Source organism: Clarias gariepinus, chromosome 7, assembly GCF_024256425.1.
Source record: "Clarias gariepinus isolate MV-2021 ecotype Netherlands chromosome 7, CGAR_prim_01v2, whole genome shotgun sequence".
Lineage (NCBI taxonomy): Eukaryota > Metazoa > Chordata > Actinopteri > Siluriformes > Clariidae > Clarias > Clarias gariepinus.
In genome coordinates, this window is record NC_071106.1 from 15,407,696 (window position 1) to 15,433,981 (window position 26,286).

Below are 26,286 nucleotides of genomic sequence, written 5' to 3' on the forward strand. Positions count from 1 at the left end.
AATGAGTGTACCATTTCAGGGTCCCATTTGGTGTGTATTCCTGCTTTATGGCCAGTGGGCATCAGTAACTGAAAGAAGGAGAGTAAGTGACCTGTTGGGATTATTTTTTTTTGCTTTGTGTCTGAAACTGTGCCATATTCCTGCAGACTGGCTAGTATTTTTGTCTTCCTGCATATGGTATTCATTAAATTGAAGCAAACTAATAAACAATGCTGTAAGTAAAAAGGAGCATCATACTGTACAGTAAGATGAAATGAAAAAATATATATATACATAGTGCCAAGTTAAATATGTGACCTTTGGTTACGAGTCTCATATGGAATAATTGATTTTTTTCTTTTAAAAATAAAATTAGTATTAAACAATATACTGTAGTCCTATCCCGTATGGACATTCCATCTATTTCCTTTAACAACATGATAATGCTCCACCTAAAAAACAAATTTTTGGCTGACAAATGAATACAAAAGTGAATACAAAAGTAATACTGAGGTTAGACTTCCCGGATCTTCCACTAGCTTCATTATTATTATTTCTCTCTCCGTCTTCCAATCTCTGTCTCTCGTTCTTGTTTTTCTCCTGGGCTGCATTCACAAAATGAGATTAAGGACCGGTTTTGAAGAATGCAAGCTGTAATTTTGTGAGACGTTCAGGAATGAATTGGCCTGTAGGCCTAAGCAATGCTAGACCGATCGAAGAGTGCCAGATCTGATGGGGGGAATATTTAATAGGAAGAACTATTGATTTCCCCCCTCATTTTATGTGTGTGTTTTTTTCCCATCTAGCCACTTTTGTATTTTGGACCTAAGTGAATCTGAAAGGGAAATAAAAATTGAACACTGCTCAGAAGCACAGAGACAATCTCCTCTATTTTAAAAATGCCTTCTGCAAATGTAATGAGACTCCTGCACCTTTTATTCACGCACGGAGGCCCAGAGACACACCAGGTAATTCTTTCTCCTTAGGCAAAAAGAGTGAGAAACATAAAAATACATAACCAAATCAATTCACCGCACTTCTCCTAGATGCAATGAAGTCAGGCGAGAAACAGATAATCCAACACACACACACAGACACACACACACATGCTTGCACACCTCCTCTACCAGGAGAAGAACAGAGGAGGGAAGTGCCGTGCCGACATCTGCCTCAGATCTAAAACGTGAAGAAAATGAACGATTGAGAGAGCAGGACGAAAGAGTGTTTGATCTAATTAGGATCATCCTGATTGGAAGAAAGTAGTTGTGGCAGCAGTCAGCTGGAGTTGAAGCAAACATGATAACATGTGACCCCTGCGCTCCAGCTCAGCAGTCTGCTCACATAATACGCAATCTTTCTTCCTTTCCAGAGACTGGCGCTCTGTGGTTCTTGAAATAAAATGTAACAGCAGATGGCTGTCAACGTTGGTGTTGAGGTGGTGTCATCGTTAAAACTTTATACGGAGCCACTTAAAAACTCCAACTCCAATACAAGGACACGTTCAAACCGCTTGAAACTTTAACAATTCCTCATCGCTAATCCAGAGCAAATGCAACATTTTCAATTTTCTTTGACCAAAATAACATACTTTACAATGGAACCACAATTAATCCCTCAAGTTTTAATCTGATATTAATTAAGCGTACAATGGGTCACAGTGAGGTGCACCATGTGCACCACGGAGGGATTAAAAAAGGGAAATGCTGCTAAATGTCACTCTAATGGATTTTTTCTTTCCTTCAAGATATGGTTTCTCTGTAGTCGGAGTAGATTAAAAGCGTAAAGGCGGTTGTCTTGGTAGAAAAGGGGATTTAAAACTTCAGTGGTGTGCCGGTGGCTCAGTTGTGTGATGGATGGAGCTTGGACTTATTTCCCTGTTTGTGGATTAATTACATTTCAGCCCTCCAAGATTCTTTTTGATCAGATTATCAGTGGCTTTAAAAGTCTCGCTTAGATCAGATTTACTGCTTCTTGCTCTCTTCATTCTGCACTTAGCTTGTGTCTTAAAAGGTGGCTTTAAAGACTTGGTTTAAAGGAATTGAAGTTATATTTCTCCTTGTATTGAATATTATAGTGTAAAAGTGTAAATTCCCTTTTGCTGGACCATGACAGAGTTAGTCTCAACCTCCAGCAATGGGCCACAGAGCGCCTTATATCTTTCATACACTTTTCAGACTACTAGCTTCGGAAAAATTAAATGTTAGAAATTAAATTCAACAATGCAGTTTAAATTAAAACAATTGGAACAAATGACTTAGTGCCTGTAGATATGATTTAAAAAGTGGTTGTATATATAAAAACCTCAGCAGCAATCTCATTTCCCCTCTCATCTGTTCCAACCACTCAGTACTAATCACTGATCATCTATCATCATCTGCACCTGTTTCTCACCTGCTATTATTATTATTACGCCGTAGGAACCTGGGCTGGTTTGAGTTTTCCAGAAACTGCAGATTTCCTTTGAGCTTTATACAGAACAGTCTTTAAGGTTTACACAGAATGGTGTAAAAAAAACAACAACAGAAAAACATTAAGTAAGTGACAGTTCTGTGGGAGGGAACATCTTATTGATAAGAGAAGTTGGGGAAATGCACTGATTGTCTCTAGCTGCCAGGACGGAAAATATTTCAATGGTTTTGTTTGGGTGAGTCTGTGCCCACGATGGCCTTTGATTCCTGTTCTATGGCTAAGGAGAGAAGAACCTGATGTGTTCTCCTGCTCTTGGAGCCCATTCACCTCAGGGTTTAATGCATGTTGAGATGCTTATGTGGGAGATGTATTTCTCATCACCGCAGCTGCAAAGACGATAATTTGAGTTACTGTATACTGTACTTCCTGTGACCTTTGATCCAATCCATCTAGTGCCAACAATAACAGTTAAAGTCACAGAAATCGAAGTTTTACCGCATTCTTACGTAAGCATTAAATGACCTGTATCTGCATGATGATTTAATGCACTGTGCTGCTGCCATGTGATTGGCTAAATAAATATTTGCATAAATGAGCACGTGTACATGTGTTCCTGTTAAAGTGATTGGGGAGTGTACTATAGATAGATACATATACAGACACGATCTGAGACAAAAGTTTCTCACGTCCTTTCACAGCTTGACTCCTGAAGCCACATAACTATTTTGCCCTGACATGAAATCCTTCCCTGCTGTGGTGTGATAATGACTGTGATAGTGCCTGATGACTGTTTCCTCGATGCAAGTTCCAAGCATACCTACGGGGGGCACTGTTGCTATCTCTGTAGTGTGCGTATTCCACAGCAAAGACCTCCATTCAGCATTTGTGACTGTGTGCACCATAGGAAGTTTAGGCTTAGAGTAGAGAGAGGCACCACAGCTTCATTTGTTTGTATGTGAGATAACCGTGTTTGCATTCATTGACAGTGAGTCTGGATGAACAATCTGATCAGCCCGTAACTGGTACTGAGAGTTGCTAGGAGGATTTTGTTATTACTAGCTGATTTTGTTTTTCTTCTTTTTTTCTTATTGACTCAGCATGGTCAGATTCATAGTATTAAGCTCTGATAAAGCGAAGGCCCCACTGATTTCTAAGGACAAATGAATGAAAGATATACTTTTGCTTTGGTAAAAACAAGTCAGCCTAAAGATATGCAAACCTGCACATGGGGATCAATAATAATAGTGAGCGTGTGTTTGTGTGTGTGTGTGTGTGTGTGTATATGTGTGTGTGTGTGTGTGTGTGTGTATATGTGTGTGTGTGTGTGGTAGTGCTTCCAGAACTAATCGGTCATGTTGCATGGTCCGCACGATGTGCTGTTGTGTGTAATTAGAGGGTGTTTTGAGTGGTTAAGCTGCAGGATTTGGTGTAGGGTTTATCAGCGCTGAAAGCGTACCCTACACTGAGATACTTTCATATGGAAGGTGTTTGTGCTTCTCCCTATGCATACATATATTATTTAGGGTTCCACAAAAAGCAAACTCACTAGAGTGCTTCATCTGTAAGGGGTGGCGGGAAAATAGAGAAAATATGGATTTTTTCTCTACTGTGGTGGTAGTGACACACACACAGACCCACACATTCACTTTTTAAAATGAAATGGCTACTCATAGAGATGAATAAAAGGGAATCTCTGTTCGGGATCACTATGTTGTCTGCAGTCCACTTCCTGAAAATTGGAAGCACCCAAACATACGCTGCGGACACGATAACCGGTTGCTCCTAATACTCTGTCAACAATTTTTCATAACAATATTAAATAACCAAATCATTACACCACAGCACTGTTAAATATTTCATTTGACTGACCAGACATTAGTAATTACAGCCTATGTGGCAAATCATAGGCTCATATTATATAATTACATGCTCCTTCTAATAAGTTATTTTTTCTTGAGTAACAACCTACACAGGGAATAACAGTACCAGTCAAAAATGGTTTATGTTTTGTGATCGATTTTCTTAATTCTAAAAACGGAAATTGAACCCTAAACCTGGAGGAATAAGGCGACAATACTAAGCCATCATTTTGAGTTACAAGCCTCAAAAATGACCAATTGCAACAGCACCTCAGATTAGAGCCATTCTGAAGGCTTTACAGAGCATAAAGATCAGTAACATCTCAATATCAACTGTTTTAAGTGGATTATTTCATATTTTGACATCTTTAGCATTGTTTTACAGTTTAGAAAGAAAAAAAATCCAGGAAAGACCATGGAATTGTAAGGTCTGTCCAAAATTTTGACTGGTAGTGTACATGGAAGATGGTTTAACGAAAAAGATAATAGTTTGGAATGTTTAAAAAGCTATTTATTTAACATTTATGCAAGAATCCTCTGTGGTCAGTAATTTTCAGCAGAAAACATCACTTTCACAAATGTTCGTGTACACTGTATTTATGGTACTGGTGATTATAATTACTGTCCAAAAAAACAAAAGGTTCACACTCCAATATTTTACTGGACCATCTTTAGCTTTGATTACTGCACACAGGCACTGTGCATTGTTACGACATCCTGATGCAACATCAAATAATTTATTTTTGCCCAAATTTTTGGTTGAGATTTTGTATTGATGAAGGGGAGCATTGGTGGCTCAGTGGTAGGTGTCTTGCCTACAGTACCATGCGGAAGGCTCGATTTAAATTTGCAGCCAATGCCAAAACCCTATCCACTGTATGCAGTACTGGTCCCAACCAATAACATCTTATATTGATTATGAGGTATGAGAATATGGGAAAGTGAGGGTGCCAATGTGTGAAAATGATTCACTTGAATCATATGATCTCAGATCCACTCTTTTAGTCTGAGCCCGATAAATCTTGGCATTACTGTCCAATAATATAAAAAGAAACCTGCGGAACTTTATCTAGTAGATTCAGGTCATCAGCTGACTTCATTTTATTGCCACATAATGCTGCTGAGCCTAGACCTGAATAATTGAAACAACCACAGATCATAAAACTGCAATCAGAGGCTTCTTCAGCGAGCACTGTGCATGATGAGTGGATCGATTCATGCGTTTCGCTTCTTACCCTGACACACTCGTCACTCTAGGATAAAGTCTGAACTTATCATGCCACATGATCTTTTTCAAAGTCCTATGCTCTTTGAGCTTTATCTATCTATATAAGTATTTAGGAACTGCTATACTGTAGATACAATAGATACGCATATGTAAAAAATGGATGAAACAAGGATCATATCCACAGACACTAAAACACATACTGTACATTTGATTGATTGTAAAGGGAGACAAACACTGCATACGAACGATTCCTCAGGCAATGCCATCAGTTTCATATGGAGAGTGTTATTTATCAATGTAGTGGTTTAAGTTTGTAGGCTGCCGGCTATAATGAATAACACTGTCCTTTAAAGAATAAAGAAAAAAAGCTGAACAAAACAAAGAAATAAATTATACCAAGAGCAAAGATTCCAATTAGCATTTACACATCAACAGTGCAATGGCTGCTGATATTGATGAAAAGACTAAAACTGGTTATGAACATCATGTAATTAAATAAACACACTGAAGATGAAAGCTAAATCACCAGCTACACTACCAGTCAAAAGTTTGTGCACACCTTCTAATTAAATGGTCGTGTCTGATTTTTATTTCTTTCTACATTGTAAACCAATGCTGAAGGCATCAAAAATGTACAATATCTCTTCTGAATGAACAGTTGATGTTGAGTTGTTTCTGCTACTTTTGCTCTGTAAAGCCTTTATAATGGCTTTAACCTGAGGTGCTGTAAATTGCCAGTTTCATCATGGTGCTTGATGGGTTTTTCAAATGCACTTGACAATACTGTTCTTGCAGTTTTAGGCTGTCTCTAAAACAGCTGACCATATGCAGTTCATGTGCAGTATTTCCAAGTTTTATATATAAAAATATACAGTTTTGCTCTAGAATATAAAAATATTTGCCAAACAATAAAAAAAGCATTAAACTAGAAGGTGTGTTCAGACTTTGACCGGTAGTGCATATGTTTATGCTTGTGGAAGGAAGGAGACATACGATGGTACAGTATAGATAAGAGATAAACAATGATGACTGATTTAAGGTCATTCAATGAAATGGTGATATAGCAAGATCTGAAAACAGAGACTGACAGAGACAAAAACATAGTGTGATGAAAAAGAGAAAGAGAGAGAGAGAGAGACCAAATGATGCCTGTAGGTCATGTTGGGCTCAGGCCTGTCAATGCCTCCATTGTGCCATGAATTACAGATGGAGTCCTCTTCTACCCAAACCAGGCCTTGGGCATGGAAGTCATACACAGAACATTTCTGTATACACCCATGCTTACACACACCCACACACACACACACACACAAGCTTTCCATTCTATAAAATATGATGTATTGTAAAAGATCTAGTTGTGAAAGTGATTCATGCAAATTCATGCACACCGACATGGACAAGTACACAGGAAGATCAAAACTCCCAACGGACTACAAATCTTAAAAGCTCAGAAATCTATTTTGCTACTATAAATTGCATGAAAAACTGGCCCATTATTGCCCCATCTCATGAGCGGAGCAAATCATTCATGCTATTGTAAATGGTATAAATGAGATATACTGCTTATGCCATGAGATATAAACAAGAGAATGGGTGGGCTTGGCAAGGCTCACACGCACTGTTATTGATGGAATGTTGCAAAGAAATAGAGGAATTTTAAATTTTGTCGTAAAAGTGTTGCAGCTTTTATGGCCGCTTATTATACATCAAGTCACTTCACCTCTCTGCAGACAGGAATGAGTAGCGAGAAATTTACTGTCAAACTTATAAAAATGTAATACAATATAAAGACTAGAGCTAAATCAGCTAACAGTATCTCTTGACAGCTTTAATGGGGTTTAAGCTGCAGGGAAAAGACCTACCCTTAAATATACAACATTTTTAAAAAATATATATTTATGCATACAGTATATATATATATATATATATATATATATACTGTATACCAACACAGTAAAAATACATTCTACAACAACATTATGAAATAACACATACGGAATTAGGTAATTATGTAAGATAAATGCATACACACAGGGAAAAAAATTTCAAAAAATAAGAAACTTGTATAAATGTTTAATTACTACATTTACTATATTGCTATACCTTATATATTGCTATATATTATAATATTATGATAATAATATGATATATATATCTATATATATATAAAAATTAAAATAAATAAATTTTTGAAATATACCAGTCTGTGTGTAACGAATTAAATTAAATGATATATTACTGTATATATATATATATATATATATATATAAAAGCAGATACAATATACAAAAAAAACTATATATACAGTACAGTATGCAAACCGATTATTCATCCATACACTATTTGTAATCATACTATTAGGATAACAGTTACAGTACCTTTGGCCAAGAGACTTCCAGATGCATGATTTACAATTCACAGGAAACATGTTTTAAAATGAATTATGCAGATGCATTCAGAATTTAACCCAACGGGACACAACAAACAGTAGTTTCTCTGGCCCTGAAGACCTGGGCTTGCTGCCAATAAACAAGCTAAGGGTCCGAGAGGGGCCATAATCAGCCAAAATGCCCTGAACTAGGCAGACTGTGCTTTTATAGTGCTTACAAACAGCTAAAATACTGAGAAAATAGATTAAAGCCTTTGGAGAAATTAAGTAAGTTGGTTTAGGTCATGGTGCTTTTTAAATTTTATTGGGGGATCTTTTGGTACATCCACCTGCCATCTGGCACATTGGGTAAGGGGTACTCCCCACCCTGGAGATATTTCTGCTGTTTCTGTGGCTTACAGTAAGTTACTTAAGGCATTGGGTTGCCAGCATGACACCAAATCTTTGAACTATGTGAGGAAACCTTCCAAGCATGGGTAGAACATTCACACTTTATGCACTCAGACCCAGGACGGGAATCAAACCCTGACCTTGGAGATGCAAGGCAACCATGCCACTATCTACAGTATAACTGATTGGCTTTAGATGCTTATTAAATGTCTTTAACAACAGTGGACAAACAGATAAACTATACAAGTGACTATAATATACCTTTTTGATAGAAGATTACATATAAAACTAGAGACGATTACTGGAGAAACTGTAGAAGATGCAAGGATGATTTGGTTTTCCTTGGCTAGACTGTAAAAATGGCTTATTTGTAGGTCATAGGTCTCTGAGATCTGTCTGTGTGGGAGGGAAAGGGGATGTGGCTTGGCCCGGTTGCCTTAGCACAGTGCCTGTGGCTGCAAGTTTGACCCGCACACTGAGAATGTAGCCTGACACCCGAGTACAAAATGAATGTGAAAATCCTGTTTTGTCCCAAATTAATCTTGATTGTTCCCGTACGGTTTGACAAATCTTCTCATTTTAAAGTTCAAAAAGGCAGAAGACATGGCTCTCTGTTTTGATTTTCTGGATGAGCATGCATCAGCAAGAGAGTAACAGATGTCTTTTTCTGCTATATCAGTGTGTGTCCACTCTAGAAAGCCATTATGGCCCATGGGGTGAGTTTTGCAGTCATTTTAGTGCCATTTTTAAAGAGGTTAATTATTTCTGATTGACACGCTATCAAAGTAAAGTCTGTTTTTTAAGCACTTTAAATCCTGTGTCTTATTTTCCATTCTGACCAAAAGAAAGAAAGCTAGGAGTCAGAGGAGCAAAGTGTTTTGGCATGGGTACCAAAGAGATCATCATAACTCAAAAACAGTGCATTTTGTATGCTTAAAATGATTCCGCTGCACTCGGGAGAACATTTTGATATAAGTTTCATGGGTGTCCATCCAAAATCGAGGCTGATTCGGCTGTCTAGTCCCGAATTGGAAAAATAGCAGTTTTTGAAAAAAACGTCAGTCAGATTCCTTTGAAAAGTAATATATCACCATCTCTCTCTTTTTCTTAAGAAGTCACAGCTTGTCACCTTACCATCCTCACTAAGAAAAAGCAATAGATTTGTTTTTGCATTTTTTAATTCCCTTAGCAACAGTAACAACATTTCTTCCTTTTTAACAGGGCTCATTATAGGCCTCTACCAAATGGTTGAGAGATCACTTTATGGTAAAACTATCAATAAAATTACAAAAAAAAAAAGAAAGAAAAAAAGAATCCCCAGCACAAATGATTTAGTGCTATAAATATACTTTATTTTATTTAACATACTTCAACCAATTGGTAGAGACATCTTAATCAGGTTTAACATTTTTTTTCAATATGATAAAGTGACTTAAAATGTGCTCTACCAAAAAGTTTGCAGAATGTTAAAGGGTTAAGAGAAAACCATTAAAGAAACTGTATCGTAAAATCTTATCAGTCACATTATCAGTAATTAAATAATTTGTTTCTTGTTAAATAAATAGATGTACCGTGGAACCTTGGATTGCGAGTAACATGGTCTGCACATGTGTGGACCCTTTTTTTTTATTTTATGTCCAAGTGTAGTGACTGTTAGTAACAATGGCCCTCATGAAGAAAAAAAAAAGTTGTCCGTTAATACTAGTTTACTATATTAGTCTTGAATTATTGTGAAGCATGCACCATACAGCTCCTGGTTGATGATCTATTATACAAAGCATAATTAAGTATGTTAGAATGAGTACTTGAATATAAATAAAATCCAACAGCGCTGTGGTTTAAAGATGTACATTTGAACATCTATTAGTGGTTTACATTTGCAGCATTTGGCACACACCCTTAGGGTGCCTTACATTTATCTCAATACACATCAGTGCAGTTGAGGGCCTTGCTCCATGGTCCAGCAGTGGTGGCCTGGTTGTGCTGGGTTTTGGACCTGTGACCTTCTGATTAGTAGTCCAAAATCTTTACCACTGAGCTACCCTTAAGCAAAAACAAATCCTTTTAACCATGAAGCCAAGCCTGCCCCTTGCTTTTAAACCCTAGTCATGGAGGACCCCCTGCTTTGCACATCTTTTCTGCTCCCAGCACACATGAATTAAACTAATCAGTTAATTAACGTCCCTTTCTGAATTGGAAAGGGGGTGGGGTGGGGGTGGTGGTAGAGCAAGGAAGGGCGGGATAAAGCAAGGGTTGAGAACCACTGAACTATGTAAATGCTAGCCTTTTAAATTTTAGGCTGATGCATTTATTTACATAAAATGTTAGTATTACTCTATTGTGTACTGGTACAGATATAAAAAAATAAAGCAAAATAAAACCAAATTAAAATCTATAAACATATATTTTGCTTTTAATTCCATTTATAAACTTTCTTTACACAGGCAATGATGAAGAGCATCGTACAATCGTACAATTCTTTTCAGTTGTACATTGCTTTTTTGTTTTTAAAGCTCTTTTGTGAGCTGTTTGACAAATTTCCATCTATCTTAGTCTGAAGCGTGGTACTCACAGAGCATGGAGAACAGGAGCAGGCTGAGCAGAAGCAGCAGATTTGTTCGAAGTGAGTCGACTCCATTGCAGTCCATTCTGTTCTTCTTACAGGTGCACACCTGCACTTTGAGCTCTGTGTTGTTCGTAAGTGGTGGGGAGCCGGAGTCAGTCAGGACCAGGGGCAGGTTGTAGTTGGCTCGTTTCAGACTGTGCAGCAGCATGATCTGTGAATGTGTGTCTGTAGGAGAAGACGATGGTTTATGAAAACACACACGCGCGTGTAGACTTTCCTGTATCCTTAAACACTTCCCTGTCTAATTCCCTTCCTGTCAATCACACAGAATGTATATGATCAGAATTTACCCTCTGTTAAAGTAGAAGCCAGAAGCCTTTATTCTCCTGTTCCCTTTTATTCATTCTCTCTTCAACATCATGACCCAGAAGTCTCTGTACATATGGATAGATTACCATTTTCTAGCAAAATGTCTTCTTTATTTTTTTTTGTGTCAGATAGCTCTTATGATTGCCTTTGGCACAGAACATGTTGAAATAATTCTCATGGTTGGTTTAGGCAGCTCACAAAGATAAACATATCTGAAGTGCAATTACATGCATAATACCAGATATGTTAATCATAAGTTGACAGACAAGAGATGTCTCTGGTGTGTTTACAAAAAATGTAATTATGGATTCTTTGTAAGCAAAGTTACGTTTTGTATTTCTCCTACTGTGTGTATGGAGACTTTTGGAACACCCTATTTTCTGTTTTGTCCAACACCGTTACCTTCTATTTATACTTTTTCCCTTTTTTTTTTGGTCATAATTTTCTGTTCTAGCTTGTGCTTTTCTCTTGTCCTAGACTTGGGGATGATATACACCAATCAGCCATGATATTAACACCACATAACATGAAAACATCAATACTGACTGTCTATTATATTCCAGTAAACTGGTGACAGAACCATGGGCATCCAAGCCTGCAGGTACCAAAAGCCAGCTCGTCTGGTTCAAGCCCACAGGAAATCCAATGCAGCACAACTTGCAGAAAAAAAGTCAATGCTGATCAGAACAGGGGGGCATCAGAACCTCCAGTGCTAGACCACCGTCCGGCCTCTGAACTCCCCAGATTTCAGTTCGAATGAGCACCCATGGGATGCGCTGGGTAAACAACCCCTATCAATGGAGACCCTATTCCACAACCCAAAGCACCCAAAAGATCCACTGCCAATGTTCTGGTGCATTTTGTAAAAACACATTAATAGTTTCTTTCTCATTTTTTGTTTCTGTTGCTGAGAGCTTGAGCTGACATTTTGTTATACCCAACACATTTTGGTTTTCTTACTAGCCACAAGACAAGTAATCACAATTTAATGCAACAGATAAGTGGCAGGAATTAATAGCTCTGTCGCTGGAATTATTCCGAGAGTTCTCTTATTGTGCTTCTTCCTTTAACACATTTCTTTATCACATGTCTCATTCCCATTTCTTCTCTCTTTTCCTTGACAAATCTATTGCTTCTACTGTCAACTCACACGCATCCACAAGAGCAAATGCTTTCTTTATTTATTACTAAAGGCCTTATCTACTCGAGTTCCATTTCTTCATTTTGACATGATGATTTCTGAATCACAGATCTAACTAGGGGTTTAGCGTTAGTGCATGGACTCGGAACTATGACTCACTGTTGATCTTGGACATCCTCCACGTCTTCTCCAAACCCTGCTGTTTTCCCAGTTCTATCTTAAAGGGGTCTGTGTTGGGGTGGATGTCTTTATCCCGTGCTCCTATAACTGCCACGTTCACCTCCTTGGCATCTTCACATACTCGTACTACTGAGGGCACAACATAGGGCGCGTTGTCGTTTTCGTCCTCCAGGGTGATGATCAGAGTACCGGTGCCTGTAGCAGGAGGGTTACCTGGGAAAAAAAAAAGAGATCATAAATAAACAATTTTCTTTATATGGCATTAGAATGGCTGAAGAGAACAGAAATAAAATCAATTTGGTCATAAAAGCTCAGCATCCAGGAACATACTACAATAGTATATATCTTGAAATTCATTTTGAATATCTTGACAGGGAAATTTTGATTTTCATAGTGCAAAACTGTAAGACTGTCGTCTAGATTGTGTCTGTAATATTCCAGTGGGAGAATGTAGTCTAGTACTGAGTACCACTAAAAGATTCAGTGGCGTACACAATACCAGAAAGAGGGTAGAGAAACTGCCCACCAAAAACCCACATTCAAACCAGCACGGGAAGAACATGCAAACTCCATGCACACAGAGACGGGAATCGAACCCAGACCCTGGAGGTGCAAGGCGACAGTACTAACCAATTCACCACCTTGTTCCAACCCTGAAATGAGGACACCCAAAATCGTTACACAGCGAACTGGCTTTGTTCTCTTTGCTTTTTGGCTACATAGTACCAGTTAGAATTCACCCATGAATAGACCGAGGTAATAAAGCAGCTTGAGCTTATATATTGGAGTTGATCATATAACAATAACAACTAACAATTTCTCCTTTTTTTGTCTCTTATAATCTGTATTTTCTGTCTGATGCTCTGTACATTTTCCTAAATAAAGTTTGTCCATTCACTATTCATTTTCTTTCGCTCTCTCTTATTTACAAGCTAAATCAATAGTATTGCTTTAAAATACACACGAGAACAGTGCTAAATATTTACAGCTGGGCTCAGTGTACTGGCTTCCCATTCTGTCTAAAACAAGTAAGATTAAGTAGTTAGTTTGGGTAGAGGTTGAAAGGGTAAGACTAAAACAACCATGTATACAACCACAAGCAGTAAATGTTTTAAAGAATCTGATTTTTTGCATTCCTTTTCAGCTGTACATATTGCTAGGGTCAAATCCAAATATTCTATGCAACCACACAAGAAAACAATTGCATTTTTACATTTAGGGGGGAAAAAGCGTATAAACGAAAAACAACAATATGCCACTACTGTGAACATGCTGAAGAAAACCCAACAACTTTTTTTTTTCATGAGCAAATCCGAAAAACTCATTTCATCTCCTCCCCTTCCCTAACATTCATCTTGATTCAGCTTAATAGAAAACAGCAGAAAACAAGCTGTGTGTCGTTTCAACCGCAGGGAATCGTGAATCACGTTGGTCATGCCTGAGAGTGGTTGTACAGTTCATGTGAGGCTTTCTCAGAATCCTTACCTGCTCTCGAAAGCTTCAACTATAAAAATGAACTGCAATACAAAAGAGGCTCTGTCAAACTCCATGCCAGCTGACAACCATTCAGCCCTATCCCAATTCCCACTCACCAGACTTCTAACTCTAAACGCTCTTCATGAAATAACCTGGACTCACTCTTGTTCTTGGGGAAGGAACACTGCAGATCCTATTCTGCGACATTACTGATCCTTTAGTGCCTGTTTATCTGTTTTTGACCTGGTTTATTAATTCCCCATCATGTCTCACCTACAGTAGTGTTTGTCTGTTTGCTGATCGTCTGACCTTCAGCCTGTTTATGCTTTACAATTACCACCTTCTCATCCTGCTTTTGTCGACTTTGATTACTTAAAACTCTAAACCTGCACCTGCGTTCTCCTGTCTGCGCTTTCTGACATCCCTGCTGAATACCGTCAGCAATCAAAGGCGGGAAACATCCACTTAAGCAAGATACACTGCATTTTGAGATTAGTCGCTATTGAAAAGTCAGGGCTGCTGAAAAGCCTCGCTTTGCCATGAGAGGGAGGACAGTTTGTCAAAATGGCAAAGCCACAAATGTCACTTCAGAAGCCGAAATCAGATTAAGTCCAATGGCACTGTTACAGCATCGCTGCTAAATGGTCCAGGCAGAAGTGACAGAGGCTTTGTTGGCATGTTTCATTAATTTTCTGCTCATATGACATTTTAAAGGCTGACATGTTCTCATTAGAGCTTAGAGAAAGCCACGAAATCGAAAGCCTTTTTTTGTGGTGTTGTCACTGATACATCAGACGCGCTAACACTTTCTTACAAAACTGATCCAGAGCACAAAACAAACTAATGTCCAAACTATTGCTGGAAATGGGCCCAAAATGACTTGGGAATATAATAAAGTAATAAGATTATAATAAAATTAATACCCAAATTCCATCACCTTTAACAGCAAGGATAGTTATCCACCTCTAAAAAGATCTCTCTCCAATCCTTAGGTCATTACATATAGAAATATATAGCTTGTTGGATCTACTGTACATTCTCAAATATAAAATAGAGTAAAGCATAGCATGCCCAATGAATGATTAAGCATTACGTATGATGAATAGATAAATTAATATATCACTAAAGCAAGATTTACAAAATGGCAAGTACTGTACATTGTGCAACATTGTACATGCAATCCAGCAACATGGCTTTATTTTTATTTTTTATTTTTTTGGAGGAATGTTTCTCGTCTTAATACACACCTCTAGTTCCGAGTATGGATTAACACACAAGACATAAGGTCCGCTATTTCTAAACAGCAGCGTCTACAGTATAACAATGAATAATATTGGAAAAAAGTGCACATCCTCTGTCTTAACCATCTGTTATACAATATCGTTCCATAAAGGAAGATCTAATGTGTACCGCATGAATCCATTAACACCACATTGCTCATCGTATCAGCCCATTAATAGCAGTTAGAGATGCATTTCCATTTGCACACATTAATAACAACAACAGTTCTGAGAACAACATGAATTATGGATCATAGCTCATGAATGAATATCTCCTTATTGTTTTCTATATAGAATAAAAAATTTTTCACACTAACAAATAATCTTTATTTAAACAATTTACCGCTTTATACCAATCCGGGACCTAGATTCCTAAGATATCCTGAGATACACTTGGTCCCAAACTCTCTCTATCTCTCTCTCTTTATAAGGGCAATTTAAACAACCCAATAAACCTACATACATGTTATTTGGAAGTGGAAGTTAAACAATATCCCCAAAGGAAACTGTTGTGGAAATGTGTGAAAGATCATGATATTTGTCAACAACTGGAGCTCAGGATTACACCCTGAGGCAACCTCCTTACCTGCTACACCGCGATGCCTTTTAAGAGAATTTCCTTTCTTTTAAAAGAACATTTTAACAGTAAAACCATTTGACTACATCATTTAAAATAATGTACCTGAGGAAAAAAAAAATCCTTATATTATTTAGAAAAATTCTTGCTTTCTTTCTTCACATGCGCTTAAGACTTTTTATGAAGGTATTATAAATCTTTACTATACTTAGTTCAATATATGCAGGCCTAAAATAGCATCTCTCTTCATCTGCTTCACAAGTTAATGAAATCTGGTGGACTAAAATAGAAATGTGTTATGATGTTCAGATGCAACACTAGTTCATTAGAAGAGCAGCAGGACCAACAGCTGCTGATTGCATCTCAACAAAAACAAGCAGCAGATGGAAAGTAAAGACGAGGCTGTGACACATCCACACACATGATGCTTTGTGATTAGCGCTGCCTTCACACAGACACATGCCTGGAAGTGGATTTGCATGAATTGTGTCTGACCCTCTAGACTTGGTAGTGTGGCTGAATATGTATTTGGGGGGCGTGTGGTTAGCACTGTATTCTTGCACCATCAGGGTTAATGGCACAACTCTCACCTCTGGTTTCTGTGTGTAGAGTTTGCATGTTCTTCCCATACGGTTTCTCTGGGTTCTCCGGTTTCCCGCACAGTCTAACAGCATGCACTATAGACTGAAAGGCATTTACAAATTGTCTGTAGTGGATAATTGGAAATGTGCATGTGTGTGTGTGTGTGTACTTGTTCCCAATGATGCGTTGGCACCCCTTCCAGGGTGTACCCTACCTTGTGCCCTGAGCCTCCTGAGATAGGATCCAGGCGCCGCATGACTTTACACAGGATAAGCTATTCATAGGTCAACGTAGATGAATAAATGAATGAATGAATGACTATATGAACAAATGAATATGCATTTTAAAAACATCCTCTGCTCCACAAAAGCAGCATATTAACTTGACATACATATAGTGAAGCAACATAATGACATTTTATTGGAATGTGCACAGTGCTGTTTGTATACTGAGTTGAAAATATAAAGGTGGTATTTATTATGGATATTATGTCATTATAGGCTGACAGACAGGCACAGGCAAGGTATACACTAATTCTCTGATATGGATGCACCAGAATGTAAATGACAGTGTAATAAGTATAAATTCTCTAATAATGTAGGGCCATGATACTGAAAAGTCCACAAACTCTGAACCACTGAGTAAATAGCACTGCTGTTTGTTTTGGTTTATTAGATCATATATATTTGGATTTGTACGCACAGCTTAGGGTGTGGGTGAGGCTTAAACCGAAAATAAGTGTAAGATCTTAGGTGATGAAATATTCGCTTTATTTGGAGGAGCAACAAAAGCAATAATAATAATAATAATAACAATAATAATAAAAATAATAATAATAATGGTGCACCAACAGTAAACAATGATTTAATGGTTAAGGGTAAAACAGGACAATGACAGGGTACTGTTTCTTATTTTCCCTATGTGGATTGCCAATCCATTCTAGAGCACAAGCACACACTCTTACACACCAATTCATACCCATGTCTTTACGCTGTGGGAGGAAACTGCAATACCCAGAGAAAACCCATCAAGCACATGAAGAACATTCAAACAAGCTAAATATGAGAGTCAAACCCCGAACCCTTGAGGTGCAATGCAAAAGCCCTTATCACTTAGTCACTAATAAAAAAAGGTTAGAGCCCTATTCTTTTTCCTTTTTTTTCTTCTTACTATTATTAAAGTAAACCCCTATGGCACTGAACTCTAACACTCAACACATAAAAAATATATATAATAAAAATAGATTTGCATTAAAAGCAGTCCAACAGTGTCTGGTAGCGTGGCATTGATTACATGCCTAGATCCTGTTTAAATAGAAAAGTACACAATCCTAAACCTGTAGCAGATCGATGCATCAGGCACAAAGGTTTGCATGGGCGTAAAAAGAGAAAAAGCTAGAGAGTGTGAGAGATTACTAATCTATGCCTGTCAGATTCATCATCCCAATGCTACATAACAAAACAAAAAGTAGTGTGATTTCCAATTTGCTCATGTGTGTTACATCTGTTTTGTTTAGACAGGATGAACACAGTGCAAAAAAATATGTTCATTTCTTCATGCTTACATGATCAAGACAAAGCATGTTGACATACTAATTAGCTTTATATATTAATATCAAAGTTTAAGATTAGATTAGACAGTATATCCAAGTACAGGATATCAAATTATGTATGTGTTTATTTGTATCACTTTTGTACAGAATAGACCATGTATCCAAATACATGCTATAAAATGAGAAACTACCCATCACATCCTATTGTTTTCTTTTCTGAATTTTAGTTGGTTTAGTTTTTTTCTCCCTCCTCTAAATGGATATAACATGGTTACAAAACCTCAACCCCGATCATGCACCTTGCTAAATGCTGAGTAAGTGAGGGAAACAGCAAAATGAGCTTGACTCTGCAAATGGAACCAGTCAATACAAAGCAGAATAATAATAATAAAAAAAATGATAAAGCAGAATGCAAATGTACAGAGAAAAAACATTCAAATGCAACCAACTATTTGGCTCTTCTATATGGCATGCTGTTATTCAGAACTATAAAGGAAGACATATCGAACTTTCTTTTTGCCTGTTTTAGTCATTCTGCATGTTCAGCAGCTTTAGAAGATAGATGTGTAAAAGACAAGGCGATTCTCTCCAGTTTCTTCACACACCAATAGCCACTTAGCTTTAGCTCGGAGGAAAATGGTGTTGTTCATTCTCGCATGGGCTTTATAAGGCACACTTGGTTGCCTAATCACCCTGGTTTCATCAATACCCTTCTAACTCACATCCAGGGTATTGCATAGAAGTTTAGCCAAAAGGCTTATTATCTTCTTTCTTCCAGTTTAGTGGCCACAGAAACCTTTAGGGTACAAATGTTAATCGCAGTGTATGTGACAAATCAGAGATAGCAAAAGAGAGAGAGATAGCGAGAGAGTGCATACAGTATATTACCTGTAATGTCAGTGCTATTAGCTCTGGTATACTGTATACATGTTTGGTAAGTTCTGCAAACTGTAATGTTTCAGGTTTACAAGACTTATGTTCTGTTATCTCCCACCCCCTAGATCATCATGCACACACGTTAAAATACTAAGTCAAATGTACAGTGCTTTGCAAAAGTTTTCACCACCCTTTAGCATTTTTCATGTTTTGTTGCCTCACAACCTGGAAATAAAATGGATTGAAGGTTTGCATCATTTCATTTACAGAAAATGCATCCCACAACTTTGAAGTTATGAGTTTTTTTTATTGTGAAACAAAACAACAAATAGAACAAAATAACAAAAAACTTTAGTGTGCATAACTATTTACCCCCCTAAAGTCAGTATTTTGCAGAGCCACCTTTTGCGGCAATTACAGCTGCAAGTCGCTTTGGATAATTCTCTATGAGCTTGCCACATATTTGCCATCGCTTAGGCAAAACTGCTCCAGCTCCTTCATCTTGGATGGTTTCCACTTGTATCACTGTATTTAGCACCATCCATCTTTCCCTTGGCTTTTTTTCTGGCCACTTTTCCATAAAACCAAGCTCTATGGCTGGTGTACGGCTTATTGTGATCCCATGCACAGATACACCAGTCTCTGCTGTGGAACTCTACAGCTCCTCTAGGGTTACCTTTGGTCTCTGTGCTGCCTTTTTTATTAATGCCCTCCCTGCCCGGTCTGTGAGTTTTGGTGGCCCTCTCTTGGCAGGTTTGTTGCGGTACCATGTTCTTTACATTTGAAATTGATGGATTTGATGGTGCTCTGGGGGGCAACCCAACCCTGACTTGTACTTCTCAACAACTCTCAACAAGTCTCCACAACAACTTGCTTAGTGGTGTTGCAGCCTCTGGGGCCTTTCAGAAAAGGTGTGTTTATACTGACAGATCATGTGACACTTAGATAGCACACAGGTTGACTTCATTTTACTAATTATGTGACTTCTGAGGGTAATTAGTTGCACTAGAACTTTTGAGGGGCTTCATAGCAAAAAGGGTGAATACAATTATTTTACTTCACCAAAGACTATTTTGTGCAGATCCACACAATTCAGATTAAAAAAAAAAAAAATTTACAAGTTATAATGTAACAAAACATTAAAAATGGCAAGGGGGTAAATCATTTCGCAAAGCACTGTAGTGACTATGTATTGTATTAAACCTAATTCACATGCATCCTTTTAATTCTATGTATTTTTTTGTAAGAACGTAATAAAAATTATCTGCCGCTAGAAAGTATCATGCAAATAAAAAACCTCAGACAAACAACATATAATAACTTCTTTCAGTATGTCATTCTATATTTACTAAAATTAAGCCAAAAAAAAAAAAAAAACATCTGGGTGATACCAAGTACCCCCATGATTTAATACCTTGTAGATCGACCCTAGCAGCAAAAACTTGAAGGAATCGTTTCCGTTATGATTTTATCAGTCTTTCACATTGTTATGGATTAATTCTGTCCCATCTTCTTTACAACATTGCTTCATTTCATTCAGGTTTTTGAGTATTCACTTATCTACAGCTTTATTAAGGTCCCATCATCTATATATCCATCTAGGAACCTCTGTAGTCCAACTAGGGACCATGGAGGCCAATGGTGATCATTGTATTTAATCCCATTTTGTACAACCATGGTAGGACCTCCGGTCAACATTTACACAAATGTTCACACATTACTGACAATTAGGGAACGCCAATTAGACAAACTTGCATGTGTTTGGACTATAGGAGGAAACTGCAGGTCCCGGAGGAAACTCACCAAGCACGTGGGGGGGAACATGCAAACTCCATGCACATTGACCTTTCGCCAATTCTAATCTAGAATTACTGGTGTGTTCCAGAACACTGTTCTGTTACATGACCCAATTTCGAGCTGTCCGGTTGATGGACTCACATTTGCCTTAGAAATACTCTGGTATACAGGGGAGTTCATGGTCAACTCAATGACTGCAAGGTTCCCAGGTCCTGTCATAGCAAAACAAACCCAAATTATCACCCCTCCCTTGAAATGCTTGACAGTGGGTGTGAGGTGTTTCTGCTGAAATGCTGTTTGGATTTTGCCAAACATGGTCCTGGGAATAAGGCCAATCAACACCACCTTGGTATCATCTGTCCATATGACATTGTTCCAGAAGTCTTGTTTGTTTAGATGCAGTTTTGCTAACTTTATGTTTCTGTGTTCTTTTTGGACAGAAAAACCTCTTACCTGGAAATGCTTTCAAAGAAAAAACATACTTGTTCAGTCTTCTTCTAATTGTACTGCCACAGGCTTTAACGTTTAACATGCTCAGTGAGGCCTGTAGGGTCTAAGATGTAGCTCTCAGTTTTTATGTATTTCTCTGAATATTCCACTGTATGACCTTCTGGTGAATGTGTTGGGACATCCACTCCTGGGAAGATTAAAAACTGCCTTTAATACTTTCCATTTGTGAATATTCTTTAACATTATAGAACAGTAAAATTTGCTTTTATAGAGGTCTGCACACCTGCTGCTGCTGATGAATTAATCAAGGGCTGATAATTAGCAGCACCTGGCTGCAATCTTCTCTTATTAATCCTGTGGAAACAGTAATGGGGGGTATTTTCTACATGTAGGGTTTTTTTTTTGGCTTTATTTTTGTTAAATAAACATTGGCACAGAGTAAGAAAGTTATGTACCGTACCATTGTTTGTCTGAGGTTGCCTAATTACAGTATAAGACCCGCTATAATCAAATTTTATTTGAGGTAAAAAGGGGGGTGCTAACTTTTAAGCATGACTGTGGGTGGGACAAGAAAACAAAACTAAAACAAAAATAAGGGACACAATGAAAGCATGCACAGAAACTCTGCACAGAGATTACCCTGAGCTCAGGATTGAGCCATGGAGCTGTAAGACAGCAAAGATACCTGCTGCGCTACTGTGCCCCCCGCTAGCAATTACATTAACTCAAAAAGACGAGTGAAAAGCGCCTAGAGAAATATACCATTCCTGCTGCAATGCAGCAAATAAATCATTTATTCGTTGCTCAGATGCAAACCTCTACATTATCTCTGTGTAAACTTTTTTCCCTTTCATCTCAACTCATCCCTCTCAAGACAACTTTAAAACACACAATGAAACATCTCAAGAGTTAATGGAGTTAAATCATAATTAATTAATGCATTTGTTTTGAAATTGCAGACTTATTGATTTTGAAGTTTGAATTGATTCCCTAAACAAATTCATAATAATGTTTGTCTCAAAAACATTCAACTCACATTATTTATTATTATATAGTACTACAGTATGTACTGTAAAAGTTTTGAGCCATTGCTCATTTCTTCATATATTGCTTCCAAAGAGACAAACCTTCTTATACTGTAACTTCTAATCTAATCATGTCAAGTCTAGTTTTCAAGTCAGGACCTTTTTGCTTCAAACCAGTCCCGGTACCTGAACAGTTTCAGCTGGACCACCAACCCAGATTCTCAAATGTCTCGCAGCCAGCTCTACTGTATCTTTCACCACCAAAGCGATTGATCTAGATTAATTTGTGTCCGAAACCAAGTGTTCTGCTCAGGTCAATGATTTCACAAAACTGACTATAAAGCTATAAAATATCTTTCATTAACACTAGTTGAAATGCCCAGTTTCCCGTGTAGTTGTTTGCCTACAACAAAGAAATTGCTTTTCCCATATGTCCGCAAAAGAAAAGTCTGCATGAAATGGGGCCATACGCTTTTATTGTATGGACCATTTATAAGACAATAAAATGCTAGATATATACATAAATAACTGAAAGGTCCCACTGACAGCCCAATGGTATTTGGCTGCAGGGTAACCATTAAAATAATGAAAAATACACCACATACTCCCGATTTCCTAACCGTGATGGCATTTACAGGCTGACCATAATGCTTCACTGCAAAAGTACATGGCCCTATCTCTCACACAGACACCCTGGCAGCTTTTCTTCTGTTCTGGCTCTATGGCCAGCTGCTGGGAAAACTGAGGGCTTCAAAACTAAATTATCTTCAAAACTTACTCTGAGAAACTCAACCAAGGAGGTGTACAGTACACTGTTATTTAGCTGATAGCACCTTGCCTGGCTTTTCTTCAGAGCTATTTTGTGGGTGACATGCTGTGAAATTATTCTAGGAAATGGTTTGTGAAGTAAGAAACCCTCCCAAGAGTCATTTAAAAGTTTTATGATTGGGAGCTGTTTGAACTATTAACGTTTTATTTTCTGCATTTGCATCATGATTTTTAGTAGTACTGAAAATTTTATTGCAGTTTTTCTTTTTTTCCCCCCACATTGATATTTCCAGTTATGTTTAATCACCCTGTATATCAGTATTTTATAAGGAGGTGTGGCAAAAGTGATTATTTTATTAGGATGTAAAAAGAGAAAGCTGGTACAGAAGAAGATAACTGCACCAAAAACCTTTAAATTGCTATTAACTGCTTGTTGTCAGTTAGACAGTAAATGTTTTAATCTGTGGTCTCGCACCTCCAGGGTCGATGGTACGATTCCTCCCTCAGGCCTGTGTGTGAAGTTTGCATGTTCTCTCATGCACTTAGTGGGGGTTCTCTGGTTTTCTTTAACAGTACAAAGAACTACAAGGTAGGCTAATTGGCATTTCCAAATTCTCCATGCTGTGTAAGTGTGGATGGATTGGCAGCTCATCCAGGGTGTACCCTGCCTCGTGTCACAAACTACCTGGGATAGGCCCTAGGCCTCCCTGTAGAAAATAAAGGAATGAATGAATAATGTAATTAAGTGACTAAATATTTAATCAATGCAGCTATGCTTAGGTGACATACTGTAATAGGGGAATTTTATTCTTCCTGTCATTATCCACAGATCTATAAAATACTTTATATTCCAAGCTAACTTTTGCATTTTATGCACCTTTGTTTGACAATGGCTAAGCCAAGAATAAAAATTATATTGTTGTTGTTAATGCACTGATTATTGCTTTGTGGTTTGCATTAAAACGGGATGCAATGAGAAAATAGAGCCTTAAAGCTTTCCCAGCTAGAGAGCAAAGTGCCTGGTCTAGCATGCAGATTACAAAAAAACAAACAAAAAAAACCCTTTTCCATCAGCCCTCACTGTCAGGCTTCATGCATATCTCGAATAAACATGACTCCACCAAACACCAGACATTAGCTTCAAAGCAAAGAAGGAAGAAAGCTGATCTGCAATTAAACCCAGGTCCTGCTTTTTCTCTTGAGAAATGGCTGGAACATGCACAAGTACCCAATTAAACCTGCAACTCCCTGCAGAACAAAACTGACTGATTAGCCTCCTGTGTCCCCTTTAATGAGAGATGAGCATGGCTGAAGAGCATCTCTCTCTCTCTTTCTCTCTCTCTCCAATAACACATCAAGCTGAGTCTTTCATCAGCCCATCCCCTAGATCTGACTTTGCGCTTCTTCTTAAAACTTCTTAAGTCTTTTTAAATGCACAGAGAGAAACCATAATTGAACTTCATTTCCCCCTGAAAGCATTGGAAGAGAAATGTGACAGCTATAAGTTATTAGGAACTTTGATGCTCTCATGGCAGCCCTTCTAACATCAAGGTAGAAAGTTAAATAAAAAAATAAAAAAATAAATAAATAAAATTCAGATAGATGTTCACTATTAATTTTGTCCAAATGCTGAGCTGAATGATATTTAAGCTCACTCTGATTGGACAGTCAATTAAAGCCGTTTCACATTCCTCCTCATTGTAAAAGCAAATCACCTTTTGTGACATGTCCTGTAATATCCTGCCTTCAAAGTTCCAGATACAGGGGTAGACCACCGCTGAGTTAAAAATACAGATCAGGCAACAAAACCTTGAGCTGAGAAGTATTGATTAGCTATTACAGTTGGAAGAACAATTACAGCTCCCATGCACTTTTATTTCATGCTCATATCTTGCCTCAAAAGCCATGGGTTCAAAATGCAGCTTTCAGAAGAAAAATGTACTGTAACCAATGTTGTAACCTGTGGCTCTGCTGCTGAAGAAAGAAATTAATTATGGGCTGCGCTAAACAGTGGGTGTAGACACATATCAGCATTTAGGCTCTAATCAACATGGTTGGAAATAAACAGGTACAGTATTGGTGAAAACAATGCAAAAGGAAATACATGTGAATCTAGAAGTTCTACACTAGTTAAGTTTTTAGAAATTTCCTTTGATCTGAGTGCTGGTTATTTTCATGTTCGGGTGCTGTCTCCTCCAAACTTTTCAACTTTTTAAAAACCTTTTGGAACGTTTTAGCATTCCAATGGTTGTACATCGTACCCTTCGCGCTTCTGAGTCTCTTTTACGTTTTGTTTCATGTCTGTGTGCTTTGCTGAGTCTTCTTTTTGCATGTTTCACTACCCAGTTTAATCTTTTGTCAGTTTCGCCAGTTTCTGATTATGATTTATGCTTTTGTCATGCTGCCTGCCTGTTTCTTGACCTCTGCACAGAACTACCATGATGATTTTTACCTTGACCTTAACATTATATACCATGTTACACTAAGCTGCATGTATTAACTCTAGGGGTAACACACAATATGCTACATGTTCAGAAACCCCAGGGATATAAGATGAGATGAGATATACCTTCATTTGTTCCTCGGTGGGGAAATTTCTGTGTTACAACAGCATAGAAAAAGATGTGCTAATAGAAATGAACAGGATATTATCAGTGGTCTCCAAATCCAGTCCTGGAGGGCCAGTGTCCAACACAGTTTGGTGATTCTTCTTCTCCAACACAGCGGATTTAACTAATCTGTTAATTACGAGGTTCAGTGGGTGTGTTTAGTTGTTGGTGAATTACAAATTGTGCTGGTTACTGGCCCTCCAGGACTGGATTTGGAGACCCCTGGTTTAGATTAAAAATGATAAGCATGATCACTATGTGCAAAACTTTGGAACATGGGAATAAGTAGGACACCTGGTATTCACTACGACAACATACTGATCTAAGAGTGAAGCAACAGCTAACTCCTGTACATGAACTGGCATTTCCTGACCACAAATTATTATAACCAGCCATAACTAAACAACACAGCATGCCACTGTCTATGGAGATTCTATGCTGTGTTTCCAAATGGGTTCCTCCATGTTCCCCAGGTTCATCCCACCTCTCAACAGAACACTAGAAGGTGGACTGGCTAAAAAGTGTCAGAATGTGTTTTTTATTAAAATGCTTCTATTTGCTTTTCATTAAAGTGTTGTTGGCTGCTGTATCACATTAAAAGTTGAAAATTATTAAACCTAATTTTATATCGATGTATAAAATCTTTATACATTTTTTTCTACATTATAAAAACAACTGTCATTTCAACATCGGACTACATGTATACGCATACGAGTTGTCAAACCAGGGCATTTGACTGTACAGCATAACAGACCACAGAGAGCAAAAACTATTGTTATTTCCC

At 37.8% G+C, this 26,286-nt stretch overlaps 1 protein-coding gene across 1 annotated transcript in view; it reads right to left on the minus strand.

Moving 5' to 3' along the window:
• The window catches only part of cdh13 (cadherin 13, H-cadherin (heart)), a 421,723-nt gene that overhangs the window by 1,762 nt on the left and 393,675 nt on the right, over positions 1-26,286 (minus strand). The window contains exons 13-14 of the mRNA XM_053500544.1: positions 12,490-12,723; positions 10,827-11,045 (exon numbers count right to left, since the gene is read on the minus strand). Of these exons, the coding sequence (XP_053356519.1) occupies positions 10,827-11,045; positions 12,490-12,723 (453 nt within the window). The remainder of the gene's footprint in view (positions 1-10,826; positions 11,046-12,489; positions 12,724-26,286) is intronic.